At 60.0% G+C, this 25,029-nt stretch overlaps 1 protein-coding gene across 12 annotated transcripts in view; it reads right to left on the bottom strand.

Annotated features, from left to right (window-relative positions):
* Positions 1-25,029, bottom strand: part of DISC1 (DISC1 scaffold protein) — a 198,397-nt gene that overhangs the window by 159,001 nt on the left and 14,367 nt on the right. For 10 of the 12 annotated variants that reach the window (XR_013758327.1, XM_079107191.1, XM_079107195.1 and 7 more), the window contains exons 2-3: positions 13,120-14,135; positions 10,215-10,284 (exon numbers count right to left, since the gene is read on the bottom strand). Coding sequence is in view for 11 of the 12 variants with exons in the window: in XM_079107191.1 (XP_078963317.1) it covers positions 10,215-10,284; positions 13,120-14,135 (1,086 nt within the window). In the remaining variant the exon portion in view is untranslated. Of the gene's footprint in view, positions 1-10,214; positions 10,285-13,119; positions 14,136-23,744; positions 24,741-24,848; positions 24,875-25,029 lie in introns of those variants that run through there. The other 2 variants (XM_079107198.1, XM_079107197.1) reach the window with 2 other exon arrangements.

Genomic DNA, 25,029 nt, shown 5'->3' with positions numbered 1-25,029 from the left:
CCAGGAGGGGGAGTCCCAGACAGACCCCACTATGCACAGAATGGGAACAACAGCTCTGAGCGCATTACCAAGATGTCAGATGCCAGCAGACGTTCCATGAGAAATCCAAGCTTGGATGTGATGCGGAGTGGCCCTCATTGTGGCTCCACAAGAACAGGAAGCCCTCGGAAAGCACCTCTGGCCTCACCGCCACAGAGCTGCAGGGAAGGGGAAGACTGGCCCCATGCCACCGCCTGCCCAGGTGCCGTGCCTCCGGAGGGCAAGGCTGCCCCCAAAGGGGCATCCTGATTGTGGTCCAGAGGCCCCACGTTTAACCCCGTGACCAGCATGACCAGAGTCTGGTTTCCCACTCACTTTTGGGTAGGTTGTTTTTCTTCCCTACAAAAATTTAATTGTCCAAACACAAAGCAATGGTGGTTTTCATGCCCTGGCAGAGGCCTGGGAAACGCAGGGCGGGTGGAAGTGCCGGCGTGACTTTCTCAGGCCCACGGTCAGCACCCACGTGGCTGTCATCCAAAAGAGGAGAGCGGGGCAGGAAGCCACCAGCCTCCACCCGCAGCCGCTCTCGTCACTGTGCCGTGTGGATCCACTGCTGTGTTTGAGGCCGGGAGTGGAGGCTGCCAGGGCGGATCGGCACAATTGGTTCCAGCTACCAGCAGGAAAATGAACGCCTCCAAGTGGGATGGACGCAGAACCCCTGGCCGGCACTAGACGTTCGCAGCACTCCTCTGCTCACGCTGCACATCCACTCGCACGCGCTAACTGGACGTGCCAGTCAGGGACAGGAAGGACGCGATCCTGGGCAGGCTGGCCGGGCACACCTCCACGGGCTCGGGTCCTTCTCGGCCGAGCGGCTCCAGCAAGCCGTTTTGGACCCTCCAGAGCCAAGCTTCTGTTAAGTATGAAGAAGACCCGGGCGGGGAGGGGCGTCATCTTCTGGAGGGCCTCCAGGGCGCCCTTCCAAACGCCCACGGCAGTGCTTTCTCACCGTTTCCGGTGACCGCCGGGTCTCTTGCGTCTGTCTGTCTGTCTGCAGCAGCAGCTTTCTGACCAGCCTTTGTGGACCTCGAGCCACCGACCCAGGCCGAGGCACGCTGCTCCCGGTCAGGCCTCCTCCGCCTCCCTGGGCACCCCTGTGACTGGCCACGATCCCAGGGCCACGCTCTCCTGTGGCATCTGAAGAACCTGGGCTCACACTGACACTGCTGCCGCCAGCCCTGCCGCCCCACATCCGCAGGACACCGGGGGCTTCCACTGGGCTTCAAGGAGAAGGAGAGCTTGACCTCTCGACCCGCTGCCTGCGGCGTGGCGTGGTGCAACAGACCCTCTTCCTGGCGCCAGTGGACGTCTGCCTGTGGCCAGGCACCAAGCATCACCTGGCCGGCTATTTTCCTGGCGCGTGAAACCCAGCGGTGCGAGGCTTCCCCTCCGGGCCGCCTGGCTTCCCACGCGTGTCCTTGCGTATTTCCTTCTCATTTTTCCTCTCTTAAATTTTTTTTTCTTTTTTATCAGTTGTGGGGAAAAAAAAAAAATTGAAAAGCAGAAGCGTTCATCTTTCTCCCCAATCAGAGAGCACCCTGCCCAGTGTGGCAACGGCCCTCCGCCGGCACTGCTCCCGCTCGAGGCCCTCCTTGGTCTCCCTGGCCCAGCAGGCAGGCAGGCAGATGCCACTGGGCCCATTCAACAGGTGGGGACGTGATTCCCCACGGCACTGCACACCTGGCTCAGAGGGCCGTCGGGGACAGCGGCAGGACGACACACCTGCCTCCACCTTCCGTTGGGGGTGCAGTCTCCAGCCGCCCCCTTCCCCCTCTGGGTGCTGAAGAGCTGAGGTGAACCCCCATGGCCGTCCACACTGCTGCACCAGGACCAGGGATGAGCCCGGGGGTCGGTCTGCAGCACCCCCCGCACCTGCAGGCTGCATGGCAGCCCCCCGCCTGTGCCCCGGGACGGGAGCAGACCTGCAAGGGCCCTGGGACACCTGATGGCAGAACACTCCAGGAGGGCAGTGAAGTTAGAGAAAGTCAAAAGTCGAGCCACAGAAGAGAGGAGGGAACCTCAGCCGGTGGCCGAGAGGAGAACAGAAAGTGGAAAGGAGCGGCCCCGGCCCCGGCAGGAGAAACCACTGCCCACAAGCCTCACCAAGAACAGCTCTCCCAGAGGAGCTCACCCGCCACCGTCCGGCCTGAGTGAGGAGCCACTGCTGAGCCACCAGGGGCGTGGAAGGCCCCAGGAGCCACAGCCAAGGGAGTGGCCTCCCGCCTCCCTCCCCGCCAACAACAGGCTCCGGTCGCCGTGTTCCCTGCAGCCTGTCCATGGCGATATTCTTTGAGATATTCTTTGAGTTACAATCAAGCTGGCACATGGCATAAAGGTCAAGCGGAAACTGTCCCTTCTGTCACATCACTGTCACTGCTGCTAAAGGTCATTCCCCCAAGCAGCCCCGTGATGGAAAATAACTCCGTCTGCCTACTGTGGAATAGTAAAAAGCCCCCTGCTGACTGCGCTTCGCTCTCAGAAGGCAGAACACTAGGCACTCTGGGCTATCCCAGAAATAGCCTGTCCGCAAACACACTGGAAGAGAGAAGCAGACAGGAGGTAAAGAGCCCGTGTGCACAGACAAGCAACCCCTGAATATCTCCCCAGTGTGCACGGTCACAGCACCCAGCACTCACTCGGCACGACACGTGACCCAGCGCCCAGCAGGCACCTCAGTCAATTCTCCACCAACACTGCCCCCCACTTCCAGGGGGCAGAATCCACTGTGGGAAGCGAGGAGCCTGTCCAAGCTCACACAGCCAGAGAGGTGGGCTGCTGGTGGACAGACTGTTAAGTAGGTCCACTGAAAGGGCTAAAAAACTTGACTCTCCTGTTCACAGAACCATCGACTATACGAACATCATAACGGTGGCATAACCATCACTTGTAGATAAGAAATATCTGAATATTCATGAGCTCATCCAACAGCCATTTCTCTAGGTGCTAAGGAAAGAGTTAAAATTAAAGGGCTGTTAATTTTTTTGAAAACTAGCTATCTCCAGTTTACCAGATTTGCATTTATTAAATTATTTTCTCTTAGATGTAGCAAATAAAATTGGACAGAGACTCTCTCCCCAGGGAGCTTGCAATGTGGCCAAGGTGCAGCCAACAGCCCTGTTGGAGCGCAGGCCACTGGAAAGGGACGTGGAAGGAGAAGGGCACGTAAGTCAGGCAGAGGCACAAAACAGCGGTGACACGCACACACTTAGGAGCCTCAGGGACAGGAGAAAGCCACTGGGATGGGGAGGGAGGGCAGCAGTGAGGTCAGGAAGCTGGGCGAGGGCCAGCGGGAGGCTGTGCTGCAGGCCCGAACAACACCTGTCCTGAAAACAGCGAGTCATGGCCAGGAGCAGCATGGGAAGCCACGCCAGACGCACTTCCAGCCACTGCAACGCGCAGGATGAGCTGGAGGCAGGGCAGCAAGGATGGGAATCAGGCCACGAAGGGATGGGTGTCCACCCAGGGAAACTCGGGGGGCTGAGTCCAAAAGACACGCAGCCCCAGGTCCAGCACAGGGGAGCCGGGTCCTGGGTTCTTGCTTGAGCTGCGTGCACAGCAGCAGGAAGGAGAGCAGAGGAGCTACCGAGGGAGCTGAGGCAGGTCGGTCCCCACCCAGTACTAGGAGCCGAGGGACGCCACCTGTCACGATTGCTCCTCGTAAAGGAGAGGCAGGGCCGGCGGGCAGAGAGAGACCCCGCTGGGTGAGCAAGGCGGGCAAGGTCAGGGACCCTGCTGGCTGTCTCCACAGAAGGCGCAGCACCCAGGGGGTGGGGGGAGACCCTGCAGCCAGAAGACTGCTGGTGGTCTCTCCTCCTCCCAGCTCTTACTGGACCACACATTCCGTCCTGGCTCTGGGGCTGGGCCTTGCTGCCTTGACCAGTTGGTCTACCTTTCCTCACTGCCAGTGAGACTGACACAGCCATCGAGGACCCCAGAGGACAGCTCAGTGTGGCAGAGGGGCGGGGGAGCAAGACCCCCAAGTGCAGCGGGGCTCCAGGTCACGTACTCAGCTGGAGACCCCAGCTGCCAGCACTGCCTGTGTCGTGTGAGAGGTCCTCGTGCTGCTGAGGGTCTGACCCCTCGCCACCCAAGACACCGTAGACCCGCAGACCTGCTGTGGCTCTGCCGTCCAGAGAGCCTGTAGAAGTGTTTGTGGTCGATGTTTGCCTAGATGCTGCGAGATTTAATTAGGTGCCTGAACAGTTTATAAACAAACTGGCTGTCCAGCGATGTGTCACACAGGGAACCCCACGCAGGAGCAGGGCCACCAGGTCACTGCCATTCTGCGGAGGAAATGGCCACCTTGATTGTAAGTGACCATGTTAAATGGAAATCTTCCCTTGCAGCTAAGAACTGCTGTTCAACCCTCTCTGCCCACGAGACCAAAGAGCACAAAAACCACGGCCCACAGAGAAACGGAAGTGCCAGAACAGAGGCAAGACCCCCTTCCGCCCGCCCTCGCCTCCAGTTTGGGGCCTTCTGCAAAGCCAGGGCCCGATGTCATCTGAGGCCACATGACACAGCACCAGGCAGGGGATGGGAGGACGAGAGAAGAGAGGGTGTGACTCCAGGCGGAGAGGGAAGCCATCCACCCGAGGGCGGGCGCTTTCCAGACCCAGAGCTTCACTGTGGCCCACGTGTTTTGATACACATCGCTTTACCTCCTTTCCAGGTTTTGTGCAGCTTGAAAGGAAGCAGGCTACGTGCCAATAAGCTACTTATTGCCAAGGAGAAGAGGAAGCAGACCATCCCGTCTTGTTTCCTGCACGCCGCCCGTGCACGGCCAGCGGGCGTGTTTCAGAGCACCCAAGCTTCACGGTGTGTTCCAGAGTACCCAGGGCTGTGGCGGGGCACAGAAGGAGAGGCAGCAAGAGTTCACAGCCACGCTGCAGACCCCATGTGCGTTACCACCCAGGCGTCAGGACAGGAATCATCATCCCACCCTGTCCAGGAGCCAACAGGTGCTCGAGGCCGGGGGCAGGACAGGAGCTGGCTGTCTCCTTGCCCATCAGGACCCTCACCCACAGGGGACAAGACGGTTATTAAATATGTCACGGTTCACAGCGAGCAAATCATTCCTCAACTAAAAAGGTGCACAAAATATAAACTAAGTATAAAAAATAAGCTTGTTACACTTTTCATAGTTCAAGAAGGTATTTTTAACTCTCTCAGGTTGAATGAGAAAATCATTTCTAAGTCACTTTATGCAGAAATGAAAGAGTCAGTCCTGCCCACTGAACCCATCTGCCAGGCAATCCGGCAACAGGACTGGTCCAGTTGCCCTTGGTACACACGTGACAGCCAACGACAGACCCAATTCCAGCCCGACACAAGAAGCCCCCGACACCACCACAATCAGAGACCAGACTTCCTGGCAAACACACAGAAGGACGGCCATCTCACAGGAAAGCCAGCCAGGTTGGGACCAGCTCAGTGGCAGGACAATTGGCTACCATGTGCCCGACCGTGGGTTCCATCTGAGCACCATTTTAAAAAACGAGTGCTGACCACAGCTTCCTCTAAAAACAGCAGCCCTCCCCTCACTCTCTCTGGGATGACCAGACCCCACTCCTGACCCTCCTGTCACTCACCCAGGGATGACCAAAACCCACTCCTCACCCTCCTGTCACTCACCCTGAGATGGCCACACCCCACTCCTCACCCTCCTGTCACTCACCCTGAGATGGCCACACCCCACTCCTCACCCTCCTGTCACTCCCCCTGGGATGACCACACCCACTCCTCGCCCTCCTGTCACTCTCCCTGGGATGGCCACACCCCTCCCCCTGTCTGGAATGGAATGCAGTAAAGAGGAGCCTCGTTTCTCTCTGCTCTCACCTGCACAGTTCTCTGAGGAGAAGGCAGGGACCCTGGGCCTGACCGTGGGCCTAGAGCCCACGGCTAGAGCTGGGGCTGAGGGGGGCATGGGGCAGGCTCCCCATCAAGGCAAGGCTCGCTGGGCTGGGAAACAGGCACACCCTGGTGGGGAGCAGCTTCAGGTAGAGTCTGGTCAAGGCTGAACCAGGAACCAGGCTCCAGACATGAGGAAGGGAGCTGGTCCCTCCCTCAGCCCTGCTGAGATCATTCCTGTCAATGCGTCCAATATCCATATGCCTGACCTTCGTCATCATGGATGCTGGTGGAGACAGGAACTAATACAGGGCTCCCGGCTCCTTTCCAAGAGGGAACCCTGAACAGGCAGGCCCAGCCGGGGTCCACCTGACCACAGGGGAGAGGAGCCGATTCCAGTCTCGTTCCTGCCCGTCCCGTCTTTCTCATCTGGGAAGTCAAGGCGTGGTCTCTGGCAGCCTGGGACCTGGGCAGGAGAGGAACTGGGGCAGACCAGTGAGGAACTGCTAGGACAGGGGCCAGAGGGACATGGGCTGCCACGCTGCCACGCTCCTCTTCTCCCTCCCAGCCACCTCCTGGGGCTGGACTCGGCACCCTATGTCTGGGCTGCAGTCCCTCCTGTGGGAGGCCGGGATCTCACACCTGCCCCGCAGAAGACACAGGACAGGGACGCACACTAGGGGGACAGAGCTGATGAGGCCTCAGAGAAAGAGCCCAGGTGAACACCAAACACAATCCCTGCTCACAAGCCCTCCAGACCCAGGCCACAGAGAAGGACGTGTAGCCTTTCCTTCCCCTGAGGAAGAGATGGGGGAGCCTGGGAGGGGCCTCCCGGGAACTGGCAGGCGATCTGCGGCACCTGGATGAGAACGAGGAACTTCCCACTCTGTGTCAATTGTCCATTTCCTGGATCTTGAGTCATTTTATGAGTGAAATCAGACAAAGGAAAAAAGCAACAGAGACAAAGGGAAGGCAGGTCACCTCCACTACTCCTGCCAACCCTATGTTCCAAGCCCTTCCCATACCAAGAGGTCACCTCCATTACTCCTGATAACCCAGGTCCACAGCCCTTCCCATACCAAGAGGTCACCTCCATTACTCCTGATAACCCAGGTCCACAGCCCTTCCCATACCAAGAGGTCACCTCCATTACTCCTGGTAACCCAGGTCCACAGCCCTTCCCATACCAAGAGGTCACCTCCATTACTCCTGATAACCCAGGTCCACAGCCCTTCCCATACCAAGAGGTCACCTCCATTACTCCTGGTAACCCAGGTCCACAGCCCTTCCCATACCAAGAGGTCACCTCCATTACTCCTGATAACCCAGGTCCACAGCCCTTCCCATACCAAGAGGTCACCTCCATTACTCCTGATAACCCAGGTCCACAGCCCTTCCCGTACCAAGAGGTCACCTCCATTACTCCTGGTAACCCAGGTCCACAGCCCTTCCCATACCAAGAGGTCACCTCCATTACTCCTGGTAACCCAGGTCCACAGCCCTTCCCATACCAAGAGGTCACCTCCATTACTCCTGATAACCCAGGTCCACAGCCCTTCCCATACCAAGAGGTCACCTCCATTACTCCTGGTAACCCAGGTCCACAGCCCTTCCCATACCAAGAGGTCACCTCCATTACTCCTGGTAACCCAGGTCCACAGCCCTTCCCATACCAACGGGTCACCTGAACCACTCCTGCCAACCCAGGTCCACAGCCCTTCCCACACAAGCATGGCAGGGTGGAATCTCCCTTGGTGGACACAAGGCAGGGTCACTGGGCATACAGACCACTCCCAGCTGTCTCGCAAGGTCATTAGTCACCAGGCTGAGCCAGGAGGAGGGACGTCACCCTCACACTCCACGTCAACAAATCTCCCTAACCTGTGTGGACCTTCCCAGTGACCCAGGGGTTCAACTGTGAGAACACCTGGTCACCTGCCATGGGCCAGGCCAGGCCCTGGTCCCTGCTGGGGTCAGACAAGGGCCAGTGTGGAGGTTCATTTCAGACTCTGGGTGGAAGCTGTTCCCTCTGCGGGGCCACCAGGGCCACCAGGGCTCTCCCCCTACCCTCCCCAGGCCCCTGGTCTCTCTAAGAGGGACCTGTGGTTCACCGTGCTACCATAGCTGTGTGCCCTGCTGTATGCACTCCTGGACCGTCCAGCCCCGGGACGGGGACCTGGAGGACATCTGGTGTGTCTTTAATGGGTGTCCTTTGCTTCCTGTGACATCAGTACCCAAGTGTGGCTCGCAGGCCAGCAGCGTGAGCTTCACCGGGAGCGTACTGGAAGGGCCCTCCCTGCCACAGCCCAGAGCTACCCACCCAGGTCTGACGCTAACAGGGCCCACCAGGCCATGCGCGTGGGCACGCTCTCCTGAGAGGCACCGTCCCTGCAGTGGGTGCCCGGGCGGGATTCGCGTGAGCCCGCTCCCACCCTCGCCATGCCCTCGCCGGCCCTTCCTGGCCTGCAGAGCTGGGCACAGGCAGGGTGACACACAGGAGCACTGTCCCCTGCTCACCCGCGCAGGCCACCTCGGCACGCAGGCCGGCGCTCATCTCTCCTCGCTCCTAGCCGGTGGGCCCGGCCCCTCGAGACTGCACCAGGACTCTGAACAGACCGGACCAGGGTCGCAGATCCAGGGACTCTGAACACACCGGACCAGGGTCGCAGATCCAGGGACTCTGAACACACCGGACCAGGGTCACAGATCCAGGGACTCTGAACACACCGGACCAGGGTCGCAGATCCAGGGAGGTCAAGGAACGGGAGGGTGGCCTTTGACTTCGTGTGCCCAGCTGCGGTCTTGTCCACTCCAGGCGTCCCATGAGTCAGGAGGGGCACAGGCTCCAGGGGTCCTCACCTCGAGACTCCACAGACCACCGCCCCACACTGCCCCGCCATGCGGTGACACTCCGCACCAGGGTTTTCTCACACTTCAGTGTGCCCAGTCCCATGGAAGGCTAGGGGAAAGGTGGCCCGTGTACCCCAAAAGGACTGATTCGGTGGCCAGTGGCCAACATGTGAGATGAAACCAGGCAGGAACATAAATACAGGGGCCCGCGACCTCTTGGTTCCCCTTGTGGGGTGCACCTGTGTCCTCGTTCCCCTGGGTGAGGCACAGGCGCTCAGAGGGAAGGCCGAAGAGTGAGGCCTCCTTCAGTGAAGCCCCTCGGGAGGGCCAAGTCCAGGAAGCTCCCCAGCTTGAGGATAAAGACGACGCCCAGGCCTGGTCTTCCACTCCGTCATCTGTGTCACAGAGAAACCCATGTCCCTGAAGGTGGAGGGAGAGGTCAGGCCCACAGAGAGAGAGCCGCCTGTGGGACGGTGGGAGGCATGGACAAGGCACAGCTCTCCTTCCAGACACACGTCAGTGGGTGAGCCCGGCCCAGGGATGGCAAATGCTCTCTGTCCACGGCCATGCCCAGGGCTGGACTGGCCAACACCGGGGACTGCCCCGCCAGGCTGCCAGGCTGGGGTGCATGCCCTGCCTGACTCGCCACCTCCCTCAGCCAACCTGCCTCCACCGGGTGTTGCCATGAGCAGCCTGCAGAAGCCTGTGGGAGAATGCAGTCCTTTGCCACAGACCCCTCCCCTGCCCGCCCACCTCCACCCTGCAAACCCGCCTCCACAGTGGACATGGCGAGCGCACTGGGTCCCTAGGGCCCTGGGAATCTCTTAGAGTGGGATTTTCAACCTCCTGGAAATCGCACACCTCACTCCTACCGCGGCCAATTCCAAGAGTTTACAGCATGTTCAGCAGGAATACCAGAATGCGGCCGGAAGGTTGAAGCCCTGAGCCGGAAGCCTGTCCAGCTTCCAGGGGAATCCCTGAATCTACTCCTGTTTCCAGGCCGACACTACCTACACTGGCATCCCAGGAGCATCTACCAAGTCCGGAGCTGTCTGGAGACCTGGCAGTCACTCTGCCCTCTCTCCTCCCCACACCCAGCGGAAATGGGCACACCACCCTGCGACTCGGCAGCTATGGCCCTTAAGGTTCTCCCAGGCCCATAAGTACGAGCCGCCCAGCCCCGTGGGCCCATCACCCCATCTGTCTCGCCCACTGCTGCCTCGGGGCCTCCCTGGGTTGGTTTTTCTGGCCTCACGGATCCTCGACCTTCCACCTCAGGCTGTAATTGTGCGTCCCCCTGGGTATTCCAGCCATGCAGGTGGAGATGTAAGGCCTCCCACCCTCAGCACAGCCTGCATGTCTGACTTTCCCCCTTTCTGTCTCAGGTCCGGGGAGCATGGAGTCAGGGAGTGTGGGGAAGGGGGAAAGCAGGTGGCCTTGCGGGGAGGTGAGAGCCGCGAACACCTGAAGCTCACCTTTGTCATAGTCTTCCTCCTCGACCGCTGCTTCTTGAAGTTCCTGAAGTTTTGATCTTAAGGAGGCTACCTGTGTGGTTTGGAGGGGGGAAATGGAAACCAGATTCAACAGCAGTCAAGCAAGTTTACTTCGTGAAAGCTAAGAACATCAACTACCTCAGAGCAGACCTCTTGCCAGGTGCACTGGTGGACTCCTGTCACCCTAGCAACTCAAGAGCTGAGGCAGGAGGAGCGCAAGTTCTAGGCCAGCCTCAGCAACTTAACCAGACCCTGTCTCAAAATAAAAAATAAAAAAGGCTGGTGATGTAGCTCAGTAATAGAGCACCCTGTGTTCGATCCCCAGGGATCTGGTGGCTCAGAGAGTTGGCATGGTGAACCCAGGCACAGCTGGACCCGAGAACCACGTGGCTCAGGGCCTCTAAATCCCAGGTGCCAGAGCTCCAGGTCCTCAGGACAAGACCTATAAGCAGATAAAAGGGTCAAAAGGAAAGAGAGCTGGATGTGGTGGTGCACACCTATAATCCCAGCGGTTCAGGAGGCTGAGACAGGAGGATCTCAAGTTCAAAGCCAGCCTCAGCAAAAGTGAGGTGCTAAGCAACTCAGCAAGACCCTGTCTCTAAATAAAATACGAAATAGGGCGGAGGATGTGGCTCAGAGGTCAAGGGCCAAAAAAAAAAAAAAAAAAAAAAGGAAGGAGAAGCTGTCTGTCGGTCTCTGGGTGGAAGCTGGCAGACGGCAGCAGAACCCTGGCCGGGGCGAGCTGCCATATTTTACTAGTCTGGAGGGAATGAAGTTGGCCCATACAACAGGTTCCTAGCAGCTGCCTCCTGAGCCACCTGGAACTCTGAGGCAGAGAATGGCAGACATGCTGTAGGTTTTTAAAAAGGTCTCTGACAGAGCCAGTGCCCGCCTCATCCAGCTCCTGGGCCTCTGCGTCTGCCTCTCAGATTCCCTTCCCCTGCCTGGGACTTCAGCTCAAGAACCCTGTCAGGGAGGTACCTGTGGCCCATCTAGACCAGGTTAATGATTTCACTTTTAAAAGTCAATGAAGCACCTGCCAAGGGTGGGGACACACTGAGCACCAGGCCCCCAGGGCTCCCGCTGCCGGGGAGGGGGACACAAGCAAGCTCTGAGGGCAGGTGAGCGCTGTCCAAGAGTCGCAGGAGCGGAACCATTGGCTGGGTCCAGAGAGAAAGGAAGGGCCCCTCCAGGCAGGGGAGACAAAGGCGGAGGCCTAGCTCTTCTGCTGTTCCAGCTCCAGGCGGGCAGCTGAGGCACAGGAAGGGGCTGGGGTGGTGGAAGCAGACAGGGACCCTCTCGACTGTCAGAAGGACACAGAATGCTGAGCTGCCAGCAGCAAGAGCCAAAGGAGCCGCAAACTAGGCACTGGCACACCTCCCGCACTTCAGGAAGCTGAGCACCCACCCTGCACACACACCTCTGCACACACACACTCAGGCACTCTGCATCCACTCCTGCACATGCCTCTGCACACCCAGGCTCAGGCACACTGCACCCACCTCTGCACACACCCCTCTGCACGCTCAGGCTCAGGCGCTCTGCACCCACCTCTGCACACACACCTCTGCGTGCCCAGGGTCAGGCACTCTGCACCCACCTCTGCACATACACACACCTCTGCGTGCCCAGGGTCAGGCACTCTGTACCCACATCTGCACACACACACCTCTGCGCGCCCAGGGTCAGGCACTCTGCACCCACCTCTGCACACCCACACTCAGGCACTCTTCACACTCTCCTGCACACACACCTCTACATGCCCAGACTCGGGCACTCTGCACCCACCTCTGCACGCCCACACTCAGGCACTCTGCACCCACCCTGCACACACACCTCTGGACGCCCAGGCTCAGGCGCTCTGCACCCACCCTGCACACACACCTCTGCACACCCACGCTCAGGCACTCTGCACACTCTCCTGCACACACACCTCTGCATACCCAGACTTGGGCACTCTGCACCCACCTCTGCATGCCCACATTCAGGCACTCTGCACCCACTCCTGCACACACACCTCTGCACACCCAAGCTCAGGCACTCTGCACCCACCCCTGCACACACACCTCTGGATGCCCAGGCTCAGGCGCTCTGCACCCACCCCTGCACACACACCTCTGCACACCCACGCTCAGGCGCTCTGCACCCACCCCTGCACACCCAGGCTCAGGCACTCTGACGCACTCCTGCACACACAACATGATTAACGGCCTTCCCACACAGCCATGCGGCCCAGCAGTCTAGCCTGGGCTGGCCCACCTGGTCCCCATGCCAGAGCAGCCTGCCCTCTCTGCTGCTCCCTCCTCTCAGATGATGGACAGCCCCACGCAGGGCTCACACCTCCCAGCCAGTCTTAACTCCAAAGTACCTGCATTCTCAAGCCTCAGAATGGTTCTGTGAGTGTTTCACCTCTGAATAGAGAAACCGAGAGCCAGAGACATGGACTGACCAGAAACCAAGAGTCCTGATTTGGGGACAAGGACGGGAGTAGCTCCCTCAGCAGCAGGATGGAATGGGATGAGCAGGGCAAGAGCAGATGACCATTGACTGGGCTGGCCCTACACAGGGCACTCACTTCCATATCTCGCACCCCAAACCTCAGTTGGTTCAATCTGCCCCGCCCCCAGCATCCTGTTCCTATGCTGAGCAAATCACACGTGACCCCAGTCAAGGGCTGTGGAGGCGGCTATGGGCAGAGCAAGTCTGCACACCTGGACCACAGGGAAGCGGAAGAAGAGCACGTGGTCAAGGAGAGACAGCCCCAGAGCAACACCGGGCGCCCAGCCTCCAGGGGCGCTGCTGCTCCCAGGGAAGCCATCCGCCCACATGCCCCACGCTTTGCCCTCTGCCTACTGACCACCATGGGGTGACCAGCACAGACACTGACCTCCAGCTGCCTCCGGGTGCTCAGCAGACGGTCCTGCAGCACAGGCTCCCATCTCTGGAGCAGGGCGTCCCAGCCGGGGGCGTCCCCTGAGCCACTGCCCTCATTGCCGCCACGGCCAGTCAACGAGGGATCCAGGGACGAGCAGCAGCCGGCGTCCTCGTCCGAGGAAGGAAGCACGCCACGCTCCGGCCTGGAGCTCCTCCCTGCGCCCTGGGCTGAGTCTGCCATGCCCCAGGCGGCCGGGAGGCAGAAGGGCTGGGAGAGACCCTGAGGGTCTTCGTGGGGCCCGTCGGGGTTGGGGGCTCTGGCTCCTACCTCCTGGGGGCTCTGAGGAGAGGTCTCTGCCTCTCTGGATGGCAGACAGCCTTCTGCTTCTCCACGCTCCCCGGCAGAGCCGAGAGAGAGACGGATGAAGCTGAAGCTGGAGGTGAAGGTCTCGTGGGAGCCGGGCGAGGCTTGGGCGCCTGCAAGGCCACGGCCCAGACCGCGGCTGCCACCACTCCCCGCCACAGTGGCCAGCCGGCCAGGGGCCCCGGCACCCCCGGCTCCTGCACTCAGGCTTGCGTCCTGGCCAGCGCCCGGGGCTGCAGACCCGTCCATGGAGAAAGCTTCTTGCTGGCCCCCAGCATCCGCAGGGCCACTCAGCCGGGCTGGCCTCTCAGGGAATCTGCTGCCAGGTCTGGGCTGAATCCCAAAGCACACTGGGGTTCCCCCTGCAGAGGTCAAGGCCAGACTCAGGTGGCCCGCAGGGGACACAGCAGGGGCTCTTGAGCTCTTGGGGACAGAGCTCCCCAAGGGGCCTGGCCACTGGCCACTCTGGTCAAGGCTGCATTGTCCAGCCCTGGGCTCCGAGTGGCAGAGCTCCTCACGGCTTGCTCCTCCCAGGTCCTGGGGTGGCGTGCTCACTGCTGGGGAGAGGACCCTGGTCCCGGGCCCAGCTGCGCTTCTCATGTAGCCTGGCCTCCGTGCCAGCCGCCGCCGAGGGGATGCTGCAGGTGGGGAGCCGTCCCGGCTGCCTGGGAAGAAGAGAGAGGAGCACCTGAGCCCGCTCACCGGAACCACATTTGGAGAATGTGCCCGGGGCTAGTGGTCATCCACGGTGCATCTGCCAAAGACACAGGCCAGCTCAGAGACCAGGGACAGGCCAGAAGGAAAACGCGGATGATCCTCAGGAAATGTTTGCCTTGAACGTGCAGAAACCAGCCCCGCCTCTCAGCCCTCTGGCACGGAGCAGCAGCCCCACAGCAAGCTAGGCCAGCACGTCAGCATGCACCCCGCTCAAGCCCCCAGCTCCTCCCTGGGTCTCCCCTGGCAGGTCAGCACCTTCGTCCTGGGCGTGGAGAGCAAATGATCCAGAACTGACGGGCAGCACTTCAGAACGAGATCCGGTCGTCTGTTCTGGCTGCACGCTGGACAACACGCTTCATTACCTGAGCAGCCCACATCCCCCAGGCCCTGTCCACTGCCCTGGGCTGACTGGCCGTGGCAACGGATGCCCCTGTTGCACCCTCACGAGGGCTGCAGTCTTTCCAACCAGGCCCAGTTCCGCACCCGGCTCTGCAGCAGTGATGGAACAGCAGCTGAGGCCAGGCCTCACTGCCCAGCTCAGGCCCTGGCTGCATGTTTGCTGGCTGGGTGACCTTATTTAACCTCTGTGTGCCTCGGGTCCCTTCCAGTAAAACTGAGCAGGCGTGGAACACATCTCCCACAGGGCTGCCAAGAGCATCAAGTCCAGGGCTCCTCCACGCACAGGGCCTGGGCCGCACAGACGTGCACAGTGTGCGGGCGGTTACCATCCTCGCGTGGCACGTCTGTGCTGACGCGCTTTCCTCCACGTGAATCTCATCTCCCTACCTTGTGGGCCAACCACAAGAGGGAATCACAACTCCCCCTCTATCACAAAGGCAACGGAGACTCATCAGGTCACGTGCACGCGGCCAGACAGCTGACTTGAGCCTCTGGCTTTACCAGCCACAGGTGCGCTCGCAAGCCAGGTTCACAGGCAGCATGAGTCAAGGGCAGCTCTAGACACCCAGCCTCAGTGGCCTATGGGGGGGAAGCAGGACAAGCCTTCGCCCCAGGTCCAGACGTTCTGCTCCTCCTCCCAGAACAGACACATGGGATCTTTGACCTGTTGAGTAGGGGTCACCAGGGAGCCCATGGAGCTACCACCATGGCACACACCAATCCCAGGTGGCGAGGGGCACTGATAATGCTGGGGACATGAGCACAAGGCTCATGGCTGCCTGTCCCCTGACTATGCAGTAGGGTCAACAGAGGCCAAGACGTGCTCTCACCAGCTGCAGGACCCCAGGAGGGTTGATGCCGCCCCATGCAGGTAGAATTCTGGAAGCTTGCAGAAAGTGGGGGACCAGACACAGGACAAAGAAGGGTTGGGGGGCAAGCGGTATTGGAAGGGAGGAGCCTGGAACCCCACACCCCACCACCCTAGAGCTAACCCTTGGCTTTGTCCGTGAACTCCCAGAGCAGACTTACCAAACCCAGGCCAGAACAGAGGCCTGTCTGATTCAGAGCATGTTCTTCCTTCCCTTAGCCTCCAGCTGCACCAGCGAGGGTGGCAGCTTGAAGGATAGGAAGGCAGCAGGATTCGAGCCTGCTTTTCCCAGGACGGAGGCCTCACAAAGTTGGAACCAGCAGGAAAGGAAAGCGTACGGGCCAGTCTGGCGCCATCCTCTGCTGGAGGGGCTGGGACCCCACCTTTTCCTACAGCAGGTCTTCCTCCCAGGACGACCCTGGCAGCAGGGGAGCACCAGGAGGGGACAGGGAGGGGACGGGAGTGGAGGGAGGCTCAGAAGTGCCACACTGCCACCAGGTTAGACCAGCAAGACAGTCTAAGGAACGAGGAATCCAGAACAAAGAGAGAACACCGAATTCTGGCTTCAGTTACCAAAGGAGAACAATTCCACGACGTGTCATCTTGAAAAATGGGTCTGGTGAACTCAACATTGTCTTTTAGCTGTTTCATTAATCAAAGTGCCACTCACCTGAATAACGCTCAGGTGTTAAAAGATAATGCCAAGTGGGAGATAATCGGCTCAAACTTCACTCTTTCTCACCCAGCACAGCCTTTTCTGAAACCACCCGCCCAGGGGTCCTAAGCGGGAGCCGGGGTCCATCTCCTGCACGGTGAGCTCCCTGGTGGGAGCGCTGCTCCTGCTGGGACTCGGGAATGTGCAGAGGCACGGCGCCTGCCACAGAGCCCTCACTCAAGGGGACCTGCTCCCGCACCACCTGCTGCTCATGTGAGCGGTCCCTGGGAAGCCAAGGCCGTCCAGGTGCCCCCCAACCCTCAGAGGCAGGGGCTGGGACAGAGGTGCAGGAGAGCCGTCTGGAGATTCCTGCCAGGAGAGCGCATGGGGCAGGCCTGAGGTCTCTGGGATCCTGGGTCCTCAGAGCCAAAGGCCCCTCGCCCACTCCTTTCTCTTTCCTTTTCATCCCTGAGGAGCTCGTGCTGTCTGCTGCAACCAGAAATCAACTGTCACTCGCACATCCTGCCTGAAACCTCAGCTCCGCTCTTCTTCATCCAAGCCCTGAGCTGGGGCAGGGGCGACGCCCTCAGTCGCAGGAGGCAGAGCCTCCTTCCTGTGAGGTGCAGGCAGCTCCAGAAGGACCTTGGCTGGGCAGGAGAGCAGCGCGGGCAGGGCAGAGCCCGGAGTGCAGGAAGGGCAGCCTTGGGCGCCATCAGGAAACAGCTGTGCCACCTTCCGTGACAAGCTGTTAGCATTGGAAGAAGCTGGTGGAGAGCCCTGCGCTGACCTTGCAGCTTCTCTGTGCACCTACAGCCACTCCGAACAAAGAGCAGCTGCAAACCCGAGCACACGTGGGTGGCCCGTCCCCTGCTGCAGAAGGAGTGAGCTCCAGAGAGATGGCCACCGGGAATCCAGCTCTGCTGCCTCCGAGAACCAGCCCGCGCCTCACCCCTCCCGCCCCCACCCTCCTCTGGACGAGGGGACTCCACCGCGCAGAACTGCTGGGAAGACAGAGAGGTCATGGCTAACTGCCGTACACCCTGGCCACAGGGCAGCTGGAGGAAACCAAAGTAGAGCCCCAGATGCCCTTTTGGCATTGGAGCCACAGACAGAGGCTCCCGGAGGGCTCCACTCCCCAGATGCAACCGGGAAATCAACCAGAAATGGACGCCTTGCTGAGACGAACCCTCACAGACTGTCCAGTTCCCATCTGTTCTGCAAGAGCCTGCCCTGAAAGCCACCTGCTGTCTCCCAAGGGGCTGAAGCCCACCCCCCCATGAAGAGGTGAACGCACTCTCAGGCTCCACCACTGCGGGGCATTCGCTTACATCCCCTGCGGGGCCCCATGCCAGGACATGAAGGCCGGCCAGCATGTGTGCCTGTGGGGCCAGCTGGCCTGTGGGCATCCACACACCCAGCCATAGATCCTGGAGCAGCAGGGGGGGACAGTCCTTACTACTGCATCGCCATTCAGTAACTGGTGTCCTGTCCACACAGCTCCTAGACCCGACCGCCTATGCGGGGGCGGCAGAGGCAGAGCTACCCCGGAAGAGACCAGCTCTGGGTCCACCACCATTGCACAGGCAGCGTGCCCACAGGAGGCCACGCGGACCCTCAGCCCATGCTCTCCATGGGCCAGCACATCCCCAACTCTGCTCTGTGTCCTGCTTTCCCTCCTTTCCATGCCTGGAGCCCAGCTGAGAGGAGGCTGAGAACCAGCAGCCAGAGCTCCGACCTGCAAGGGCGTCTGGTGCACCCTGCAGCCCTCCTGCGCAATGAGCTGTGAATGACTGTCGTCTTCTGCTCCTGTGAAGTATCTCCAAATCTGATCGCCATCTGACCCCTTCAAGGGTGCTGCTGGCTACAGATGGGTGTCTCTGATGAATTTTTTAACGGCTGCCCTAATGAAATATGGATGGACCAGAAGCCCTCTCTGCAGCTGTTATTTCAAAACAACTCAACAACTTAGGCCTTTGCTTTTTTTTTTTTTTTTTCCCCCTTTTGTTCAGCAAAGAGCTGTGAGCCCTGCATCCACCCCAGCAAAGGGTGGCTTTTTCACGAGTCCATCTGCAAGTTCACGGTTACCTTTTTAATGCCAGACTTTCTGCATGGGCTCATTTTCATGCTTTCTAAATGCCCTACTTTGCATGCCCACTCGGGGATGTGTTTATTTAGAAAGGATCCCAAATCGTCAGCACTTCACACCTAAGTAGCTCCCCGCAGGCTGGAGCGTCTTCCAAGCCTAGTCCCTACTTGGTACTAAATTTTCATGAGACTCAGAATTTAAGCCCACATCAAAGGCTGGTGCCACTCTTGATGCCTGACCTGAGAGGTGATGCAATTACAGTTTTGCGAAGGTCCTGCTGCCTGGTCCCACTAGAAAGCAAGGGAAAGACAGTATGCGCTCCCACAGTCCAGTCCTGGACCCTGGGGCCCGAGAAGGGACCACCAAGCCATGGCTCCAGGCTGTGATGGTCAGTCCTTGCACAGCCCGTGGGAGGACAAGCCTGCCGTGGTGTGCAGGGTGCGGGTCCTCCAAGCAGTGCTTACCAGGAAGGTGTGCCTCAGGAAGGGGTCCAGGGCCCCCACGAGGCTGAGCCAGGAGTGAGCCTGCTTCACATGCAACCCTGCATCAAGACCACCTGCCACCTGCACCGTGTGGGCACCCGGTTGGTCTAGAACAGACCTGGGTCTGAGGCACAAGGCAACATTCATGATAAAGACAACGGCCTTGGCTCCCCTGGGTGACCCCTCGCGTATGGACTGCTGCAGGCTCGCTTCACACTGAGCCAAGACCACAGCACGGCTCAGGGCTGGGTGGCTCAAACAGCATGGGCTGCAGGAGCTGCTGATTCCCAGGCAGGCACTGGACCGAGGCTGACCCGGTGCTGCCTACCAAGCCAGAGTTTGTCTACACAGAGGGATTCTCCAGGGAAGGCTACGGAGGGGCACCAGGAGGCCTAGAAGGCAGACCGTCCCAGGCTCTCCTGTGCGTCCCGACATGCCTGCTGTCTGCACCGAAGAACCTTCTCTTGCCGTTTCCCCCTTCACCATGGAATCGCCTTGGACAAAGCAGAATGTGAGCATTGGAGAAACTCTCTGGGGGCCTCAGGTGTGGCTCAGTGGACACCAGCCTGGGTTCAACCCCCAGGACCGCCAAAAACAAAAAAAATGAAAAGAGCAGGTCTCCAGGGGTGCTTCGCTGCCATCATCTCCAGCGGGCTTTGGTCACCTCACGGCTTCCAGGTCCCAGAGCACCTGGTTGCTCGGGGAGCCTCTGTGCTCAGGGTACATGTGCCTTATGATCATTAAACTGTTAAAATGAGATGCCAGCGTCACAGACACGCTGTGACCAGGGCCACCTGTCACAGCAGGCCAGGGGCCACAGGTGTGGGTTACCGCGCCCCCGGGCTGGATGTCAGAAGCTCCTGGATGTCACAGCCAGGCACAGACCTGGAGCAGGCCACAGGGCCGGCTGGCCAGTCAGAAACCAACCAAGGGAAACCACGCTCAGCACCCCGAGCAGCGAGAGTGCCTCTGGGAGAGCCAGGGCATCAGCGAGGGCGAGCCCCCCGCAGGCGCGACTCTGCCCCACTCATAGATAACAGAGGTCTCCATCATCAGCGCTCCTCCAGAGAAGGAAGCCCGGCGCCCCTGGGTGACGACCCTGCAGGACCCAGACACGGTCCTCTAGGGGTGCTCAGCTAGATGAGCCGGACCCACGGTGGTCCTTGGCTGCCAGAGCTTCTCCCGGACTCTCGGTTTTCTCATCTGGGGAAAGCTGATTCAACCAGCTTCTCTGCAAGCTGAGGGTAAAGATGGGTGATCGCGAGCCCTGGTTCCTCAGAGAGCCATTTGTCCACACCACCCTCCTCGGGGTGGGACGATTTTGGCCACACGGGCATCACAAGTGTCTCCACCACCTGGAGTGGCCCACCTGCCTGCCGCGCCCTGCCTCTCACCCCGGCCGGCACTCGCGTCCTCTCCCACCTCCTGTGCCAGGCCAGGACCCCGCGTGGTGCCGGTTCCCGATCTGTGCTGGCCTCGTTCGGGTGCGGCCTTCCTGGCTCTCGCCGTCACCTGGAGCGCAGGGTGCCTGCAGACAAGCCCTGAACACTCCTGGGACCACCAGTCCCACTGCCGGGCACTGGCGCACCTGCCAGAGAGGCCCTGGAAAGCCAGAGGGGTGGGCGCTGGCTCTGGGCCTGGCCTGGCACGCCCCCCTGCCCACGAGGGGGCGAGCGCAGCAGAACACAGCAGAGCCACCAACGTGCACTCGAGAACCAGAGCCTGGACCAAGAGATGAGTTCGGTTCTTTCCCAGGTGCTTCTGGGAGCTTCCGGGTGCCCGAGGCCTCCCTGCGCTGAGACGGGAGATTTCTGGGCACTGAACGAGGCAGGGCCGCTCGGCCCCTTTCCCTGCTTGGAGGGGAGTCGCTGCTTCAGGCCCTCCTTCTGGGGCCTTGGTTCGGTTAGTTTTGCAGTTGTCTTCCTAAGAGGGTCAATTGCAGCAAGAGACTAAACGGACGCACGTGAGCGCCGACGTCAGCGGCACCGACCAGCTCTCGGGAGCCCCTGGAGAGCCCACCTGGCTTCCGAGGACTCTGGGCAGCCGCGTTCCCCAGGTCCGCCTTCCTCTGCTGGCACGGGCCTCGCCCACGCTGCCGCAGACCCTGGGTTCCCCTGGGAGCTCTGAGGACAAAGCGGCACTCACACCCGAGCCCCCAGGGTCAGTGTCCCTTCACCCGGCTTTTCAGCCTTTGGGCTATTTTCCTCACTTCTGGCCATACCCAAAGGCCTATTTCTTTTCTAAAAAGGTCTTTCATCATGGCCAAAGTTAACCGGAGGAGCCTGTTTTCTCCAGGATGGCTTTAAAACTTGAGTTGACTCTTGCTGAGGGGGCCAAGGCCGACCCCAGACGCCCCTCTGCACAGAGCCGGGCCAGCTGTGCGTGGCACATGGAAGCTCTCGGCTTCTCCTCACCCACAGCATCTTTCAGAGAGATTTTCTCCACACGGGCTTACAGTCCGAAGTCTCTAATCGGCTTCATTTCAAATCCACCAATTCGGAGATTATGCTCACGGGCACATTTTCAATTATACGGCTCATCTTGAGAGAGGGCCACACAGCATTCAAATGCCCCTGGGCTGGGCTGTGGCTCGGTGGTGGAGCGCTTGCCTAGCACCCGTGAGCCGCTGTGTTCGATTCTCAGCCACATAGAAATAAATAAATTAAATAAAGGTCCATCAACAACTAAAAGAATTTTTAAAAATAGTAACAATAATAAAATGCTCCAGCCTCCAAAAGAGCCCCCAGTGACATCCATGGGACATCCAGGTGAGGCTATGGGTGGGGGCAGCAGCGGGACCTCAGGGACCTCACACGGCCCCAGGTCGGCCAGGGAGCTGCATTGGATCTCCCTCATTGGCCTCTGTCACCATCTGGGCCACAAGTTCCTTTAACCAGGTCCCTCGGCAGCCTGCACAGGCACATGGAGGGACAAAGCTGCTTCCCCCGAGCGCCTGCAAGCTCAATGCAGGCTGGGACTCTGTGTGCCACGCACGTCACTCAGCCCAGAGACGGCGTGACGCAATCGTGGACCAGAGCTCGCGTGTGGGCCACGGCCAGCCCGGGGAAAGCCCGGCAGCAGCGTCTTCACACCTCGGTTTCTCTGTGTGTTGAAATGCGGGGGCACGGGCAATGCCATAGAGGTGCCGAGTGTGCTGCCCCAGGACAACGGCTGATGGCCCATCTGCAGACGCCAAAACTGGTATAGCAGCAGCCCAGACATCACCCACTGCCACCTGTCCCCCAAAGTCACAGGCTGTGTGACACAGACAGATGTGACCTGGGAAGCGACTCGGGACGTGCGCTGGGGCCTGAGGAAGGTGACGTCCTCGAAGGTCCTCTTAGCACCACTCGCTCACCTCCGCGGTCGTGCCCACTTCCCACCACGCCCCCGTGGGGGGGCAGGGCTGCCCTCGCCTGTCCCTAAGGTAGAAGCTGAGGCCTGAGATAAGGGACTGCTCAGGGCAGGAGCAGGACTTCGGCAGCCCGGGAAGGAAGACCGGCCCTGCTCGCTCCTCTCCTGCACGAGACGGGTCCCGGCCTGTCACCACCCCACTCAGAGCTGTGACTGGACCCTAAGGGCTCCATGTGTCCAGGGCTCAGGTGTGGTCCCCAAAGGCACGCGTGCTCATCCACAGTGGCTAAGCAGCTACAGAACTCGCCAGCCTGTGGGGTAGGCGACTGGGAAGAGCTCTGAGAGAAACAGCAGTGTCCAAACGTGGCCGCCTGGCTGGACGTGCGACCTCACACAGAGGGTCCCACGCCGAAGATGTGCAGAGGTCACCTGGTTCCAAGCTGAGCTCCTGGGAATGATCCTCCCTGCCGATCGTCCCAGCGTTACTCTGACAGCCCTCCAGGAGGCGGGGGTCAGATGGAAGAAGGGGAACTTCTGGAAAAGGTGACCAGGTCCAGTTGGAGGTAGGAATGGCCAGGGACTGCTGCACAGGTTTGTTTCCCACCGCCTGGCACAGCACAGCCGTGATGAGCTGGGAAGTCGCTGGGGTAGCAACGACACACTACAACTGTGAGCCACTGGACCTGCCGCCACAGGACAGATTCCAGTTCATGCTACGGCGGCAGGACCTCCCTCAGTACGACTCCATTATCTCTGAGCGGGGAAGGAAGGAGCAGATTTCAGTCTGACTGTGAGCCAAGAACACCGCATCTACCAGCAATAAGCTCCGGGGTCCCTGGCACTCAGCAGAGGTCACTCACCAACTAGGAAAAAGGCCAAAGCTTCTGCTTCAAGCCAGCTGAACTTGAATGTGGTCTGGGACCCCCTGCATCCCAAATCTCCTGGGAAGCCTGGGAAATGCAGGTTGCTGGGCCTCTTCCCGGCTCTCCCGACCAGCACCCAAGAGGGCACGAAGCCAGTGATCTGTGTGCTTTTTTCCGAAGAGCCCGAGGCTTTAATCAGCACAATAATGCCCAGGCAGACAAGGAGGGCCCGGCTTTGCAAATCCTGCCGAGCCGGCCAGAGCAGCCGTGGGGAAGGCTGAGGTGCCCACTGGGTTCATGCCACACACTCAGGGAAGCCACCCAGCGGGAGCAGAAGGGTCAAGTCACGTGAAACACGTGGAGATGACTAAAGGCTGGAATGAGCACCACCTCCAGTTACCACGCTCGCGGCAGCAAGGGGTGCTTAAAGCAGATGGACAGGCAGGAAAGACCCCGCAGGAATGACCCACTGCCTAGGGCACAGAGGGATTGGACAAGAGGGAAGACGGCAGAATCTCACAGCTCCAGCCCTCCGCCTTCACTCCATTAAAGGAAGGGATCTTCAGACGGAAAGGGATGGGGGACATTGCTCAGGAGGACCTGAAGCCCAAGAGAGGCAGAGATGGAAAGCAAACGCCCAACCACCTCAAACGGCTCCACCCCCAAGCATCAGGCCGGCCTCGGCCTAGCACCAGCACGGGTGGCTCAGTCACAGCAGCACAGCCCCAAGGCCCTTCAGAGCCGCCCTGCTCGTGGTGTCGGCTAAGGCTCTGGAAGGACCCACAGAACCAGCCAAGGTGGCCGAGATTTCCTTTCTATTACTTTAACGAATCTGCCACTTTGCTCTCACCCCTGAGTCTGTGGATCTCTGTCTTTAAATATGAGAGAAAAAGAATGCACCGGCCCTCTTGGCACTACGTACTGCTATCAGTGGCCCAGCCAGGGACTTTGCTTGGATGCCGGCTGGGCACTCGGCTGCACCCGCCTAAGAAATAGGCAGACGATGTAAAAAGGAAAGGGACTTTATGCTCTGCAGCCACACAGTTCTCCAGGGCCCCACAGAAGCAGCTAGGACTGCCGGGGAGGTGGCTCCGGGGAGCTGAGCTGGCCAGAGAGCAGGTCGGCTTCCTGGGCCTCCCCATGGGGCAGCTTTTCAGTTCTCATTCTCAGCATGAGGAAGTTGTGGACGCAGAAAAGCAGTTATCAGGAAGTTGCTTTTGATTTTAAAGAGTCTCTGCTTCATTGTGAGCAAAACAAATCCAGCAACCTCTGGGGCAAGACAAGGGAGTCGGACGAGCTACGAGCACGTCCCTGAGCCCACAGAGAAGCGCAGGGAGAGTGAGCAACTGGGGAGACAAGCTCGCTGGCAGTGCGTGATACGGGGCCTTCCCAAAAGCACGGCCTCCGTGCCACGAAGGCCGGCCTACACCAGGGAGAACCGAGGAGTCGGGGTTACGGCAAGGCTGTCGGAGCCCGGGCAGGCGGCTCCAGAGCCACGGCCTTCACTCCCTGCTGCTCTCCAAGCCATGAGGGACATCGACAGATGCTGTGCAGAAGGATGGTGTCAGCAGTGGACATCAGAACCCACGCAGCCCTCTGCTGCCCGGGGGGACGAGGGAGGGATGTCCGGGTCCTTCGCTCTGGAGCAGGAGTTCCAGCAGAGCCGGGTGGAGGGAGCAGCTTGCTGGCCAGCAGTCGTCCACTGACGCCTGACAACCAGGACAATCTACCCTAGGCCACCCTGTGTCCCCTCAGAGCACTGCCCAGGTCACAGCACGAAGCCACCTCTGAACAGCAGGAGGAACAGTGCTCTGGAGACGGTCAGACAGGAAGAGTAGCCTGAGAAAACCGCAAATGCAGCAAGAAGTCCAAGAAAGGCTGGAACGGGCCGCTCCCCACGGGGCAAAGACGAGCATGGGCATAGGCGCCTCAGGAAAGAAAGGGAACACGGCACCTGAAAGTCCCCGCGGTGCCCAGGAGCAAGGCCGAGCGCGCGGCCAGTGACAGGGAGGCCGGGAAAGCCCCAGCTCGCAGAGGAGCGAAACCCAGACGCTCTGAGCACACTTGCGCCCCGCAGAGGGCAAAGGTCCCCGTGCCCAGGTGGGGGTCCAACGCTCCTGGCTCCTGGTTCCCAA

Source organism: Sciurus vulgaris (assembly GCF_902686455.1).
Source record: "Sciurus vulgaris genome assembly, chromosome: 12".
Taxonomy (NCBI): domain Eukaryota; kingdom Metazoa; phylum Chordata; class Mammalia; order Rodentia; family Sciuridae; genus Sciurus; species Sciurus vulgaris.
Note: the sequence above shows the minus strand (reverse complement) of the source record. Positions and strands in the feature narration are given on the sequence as shown.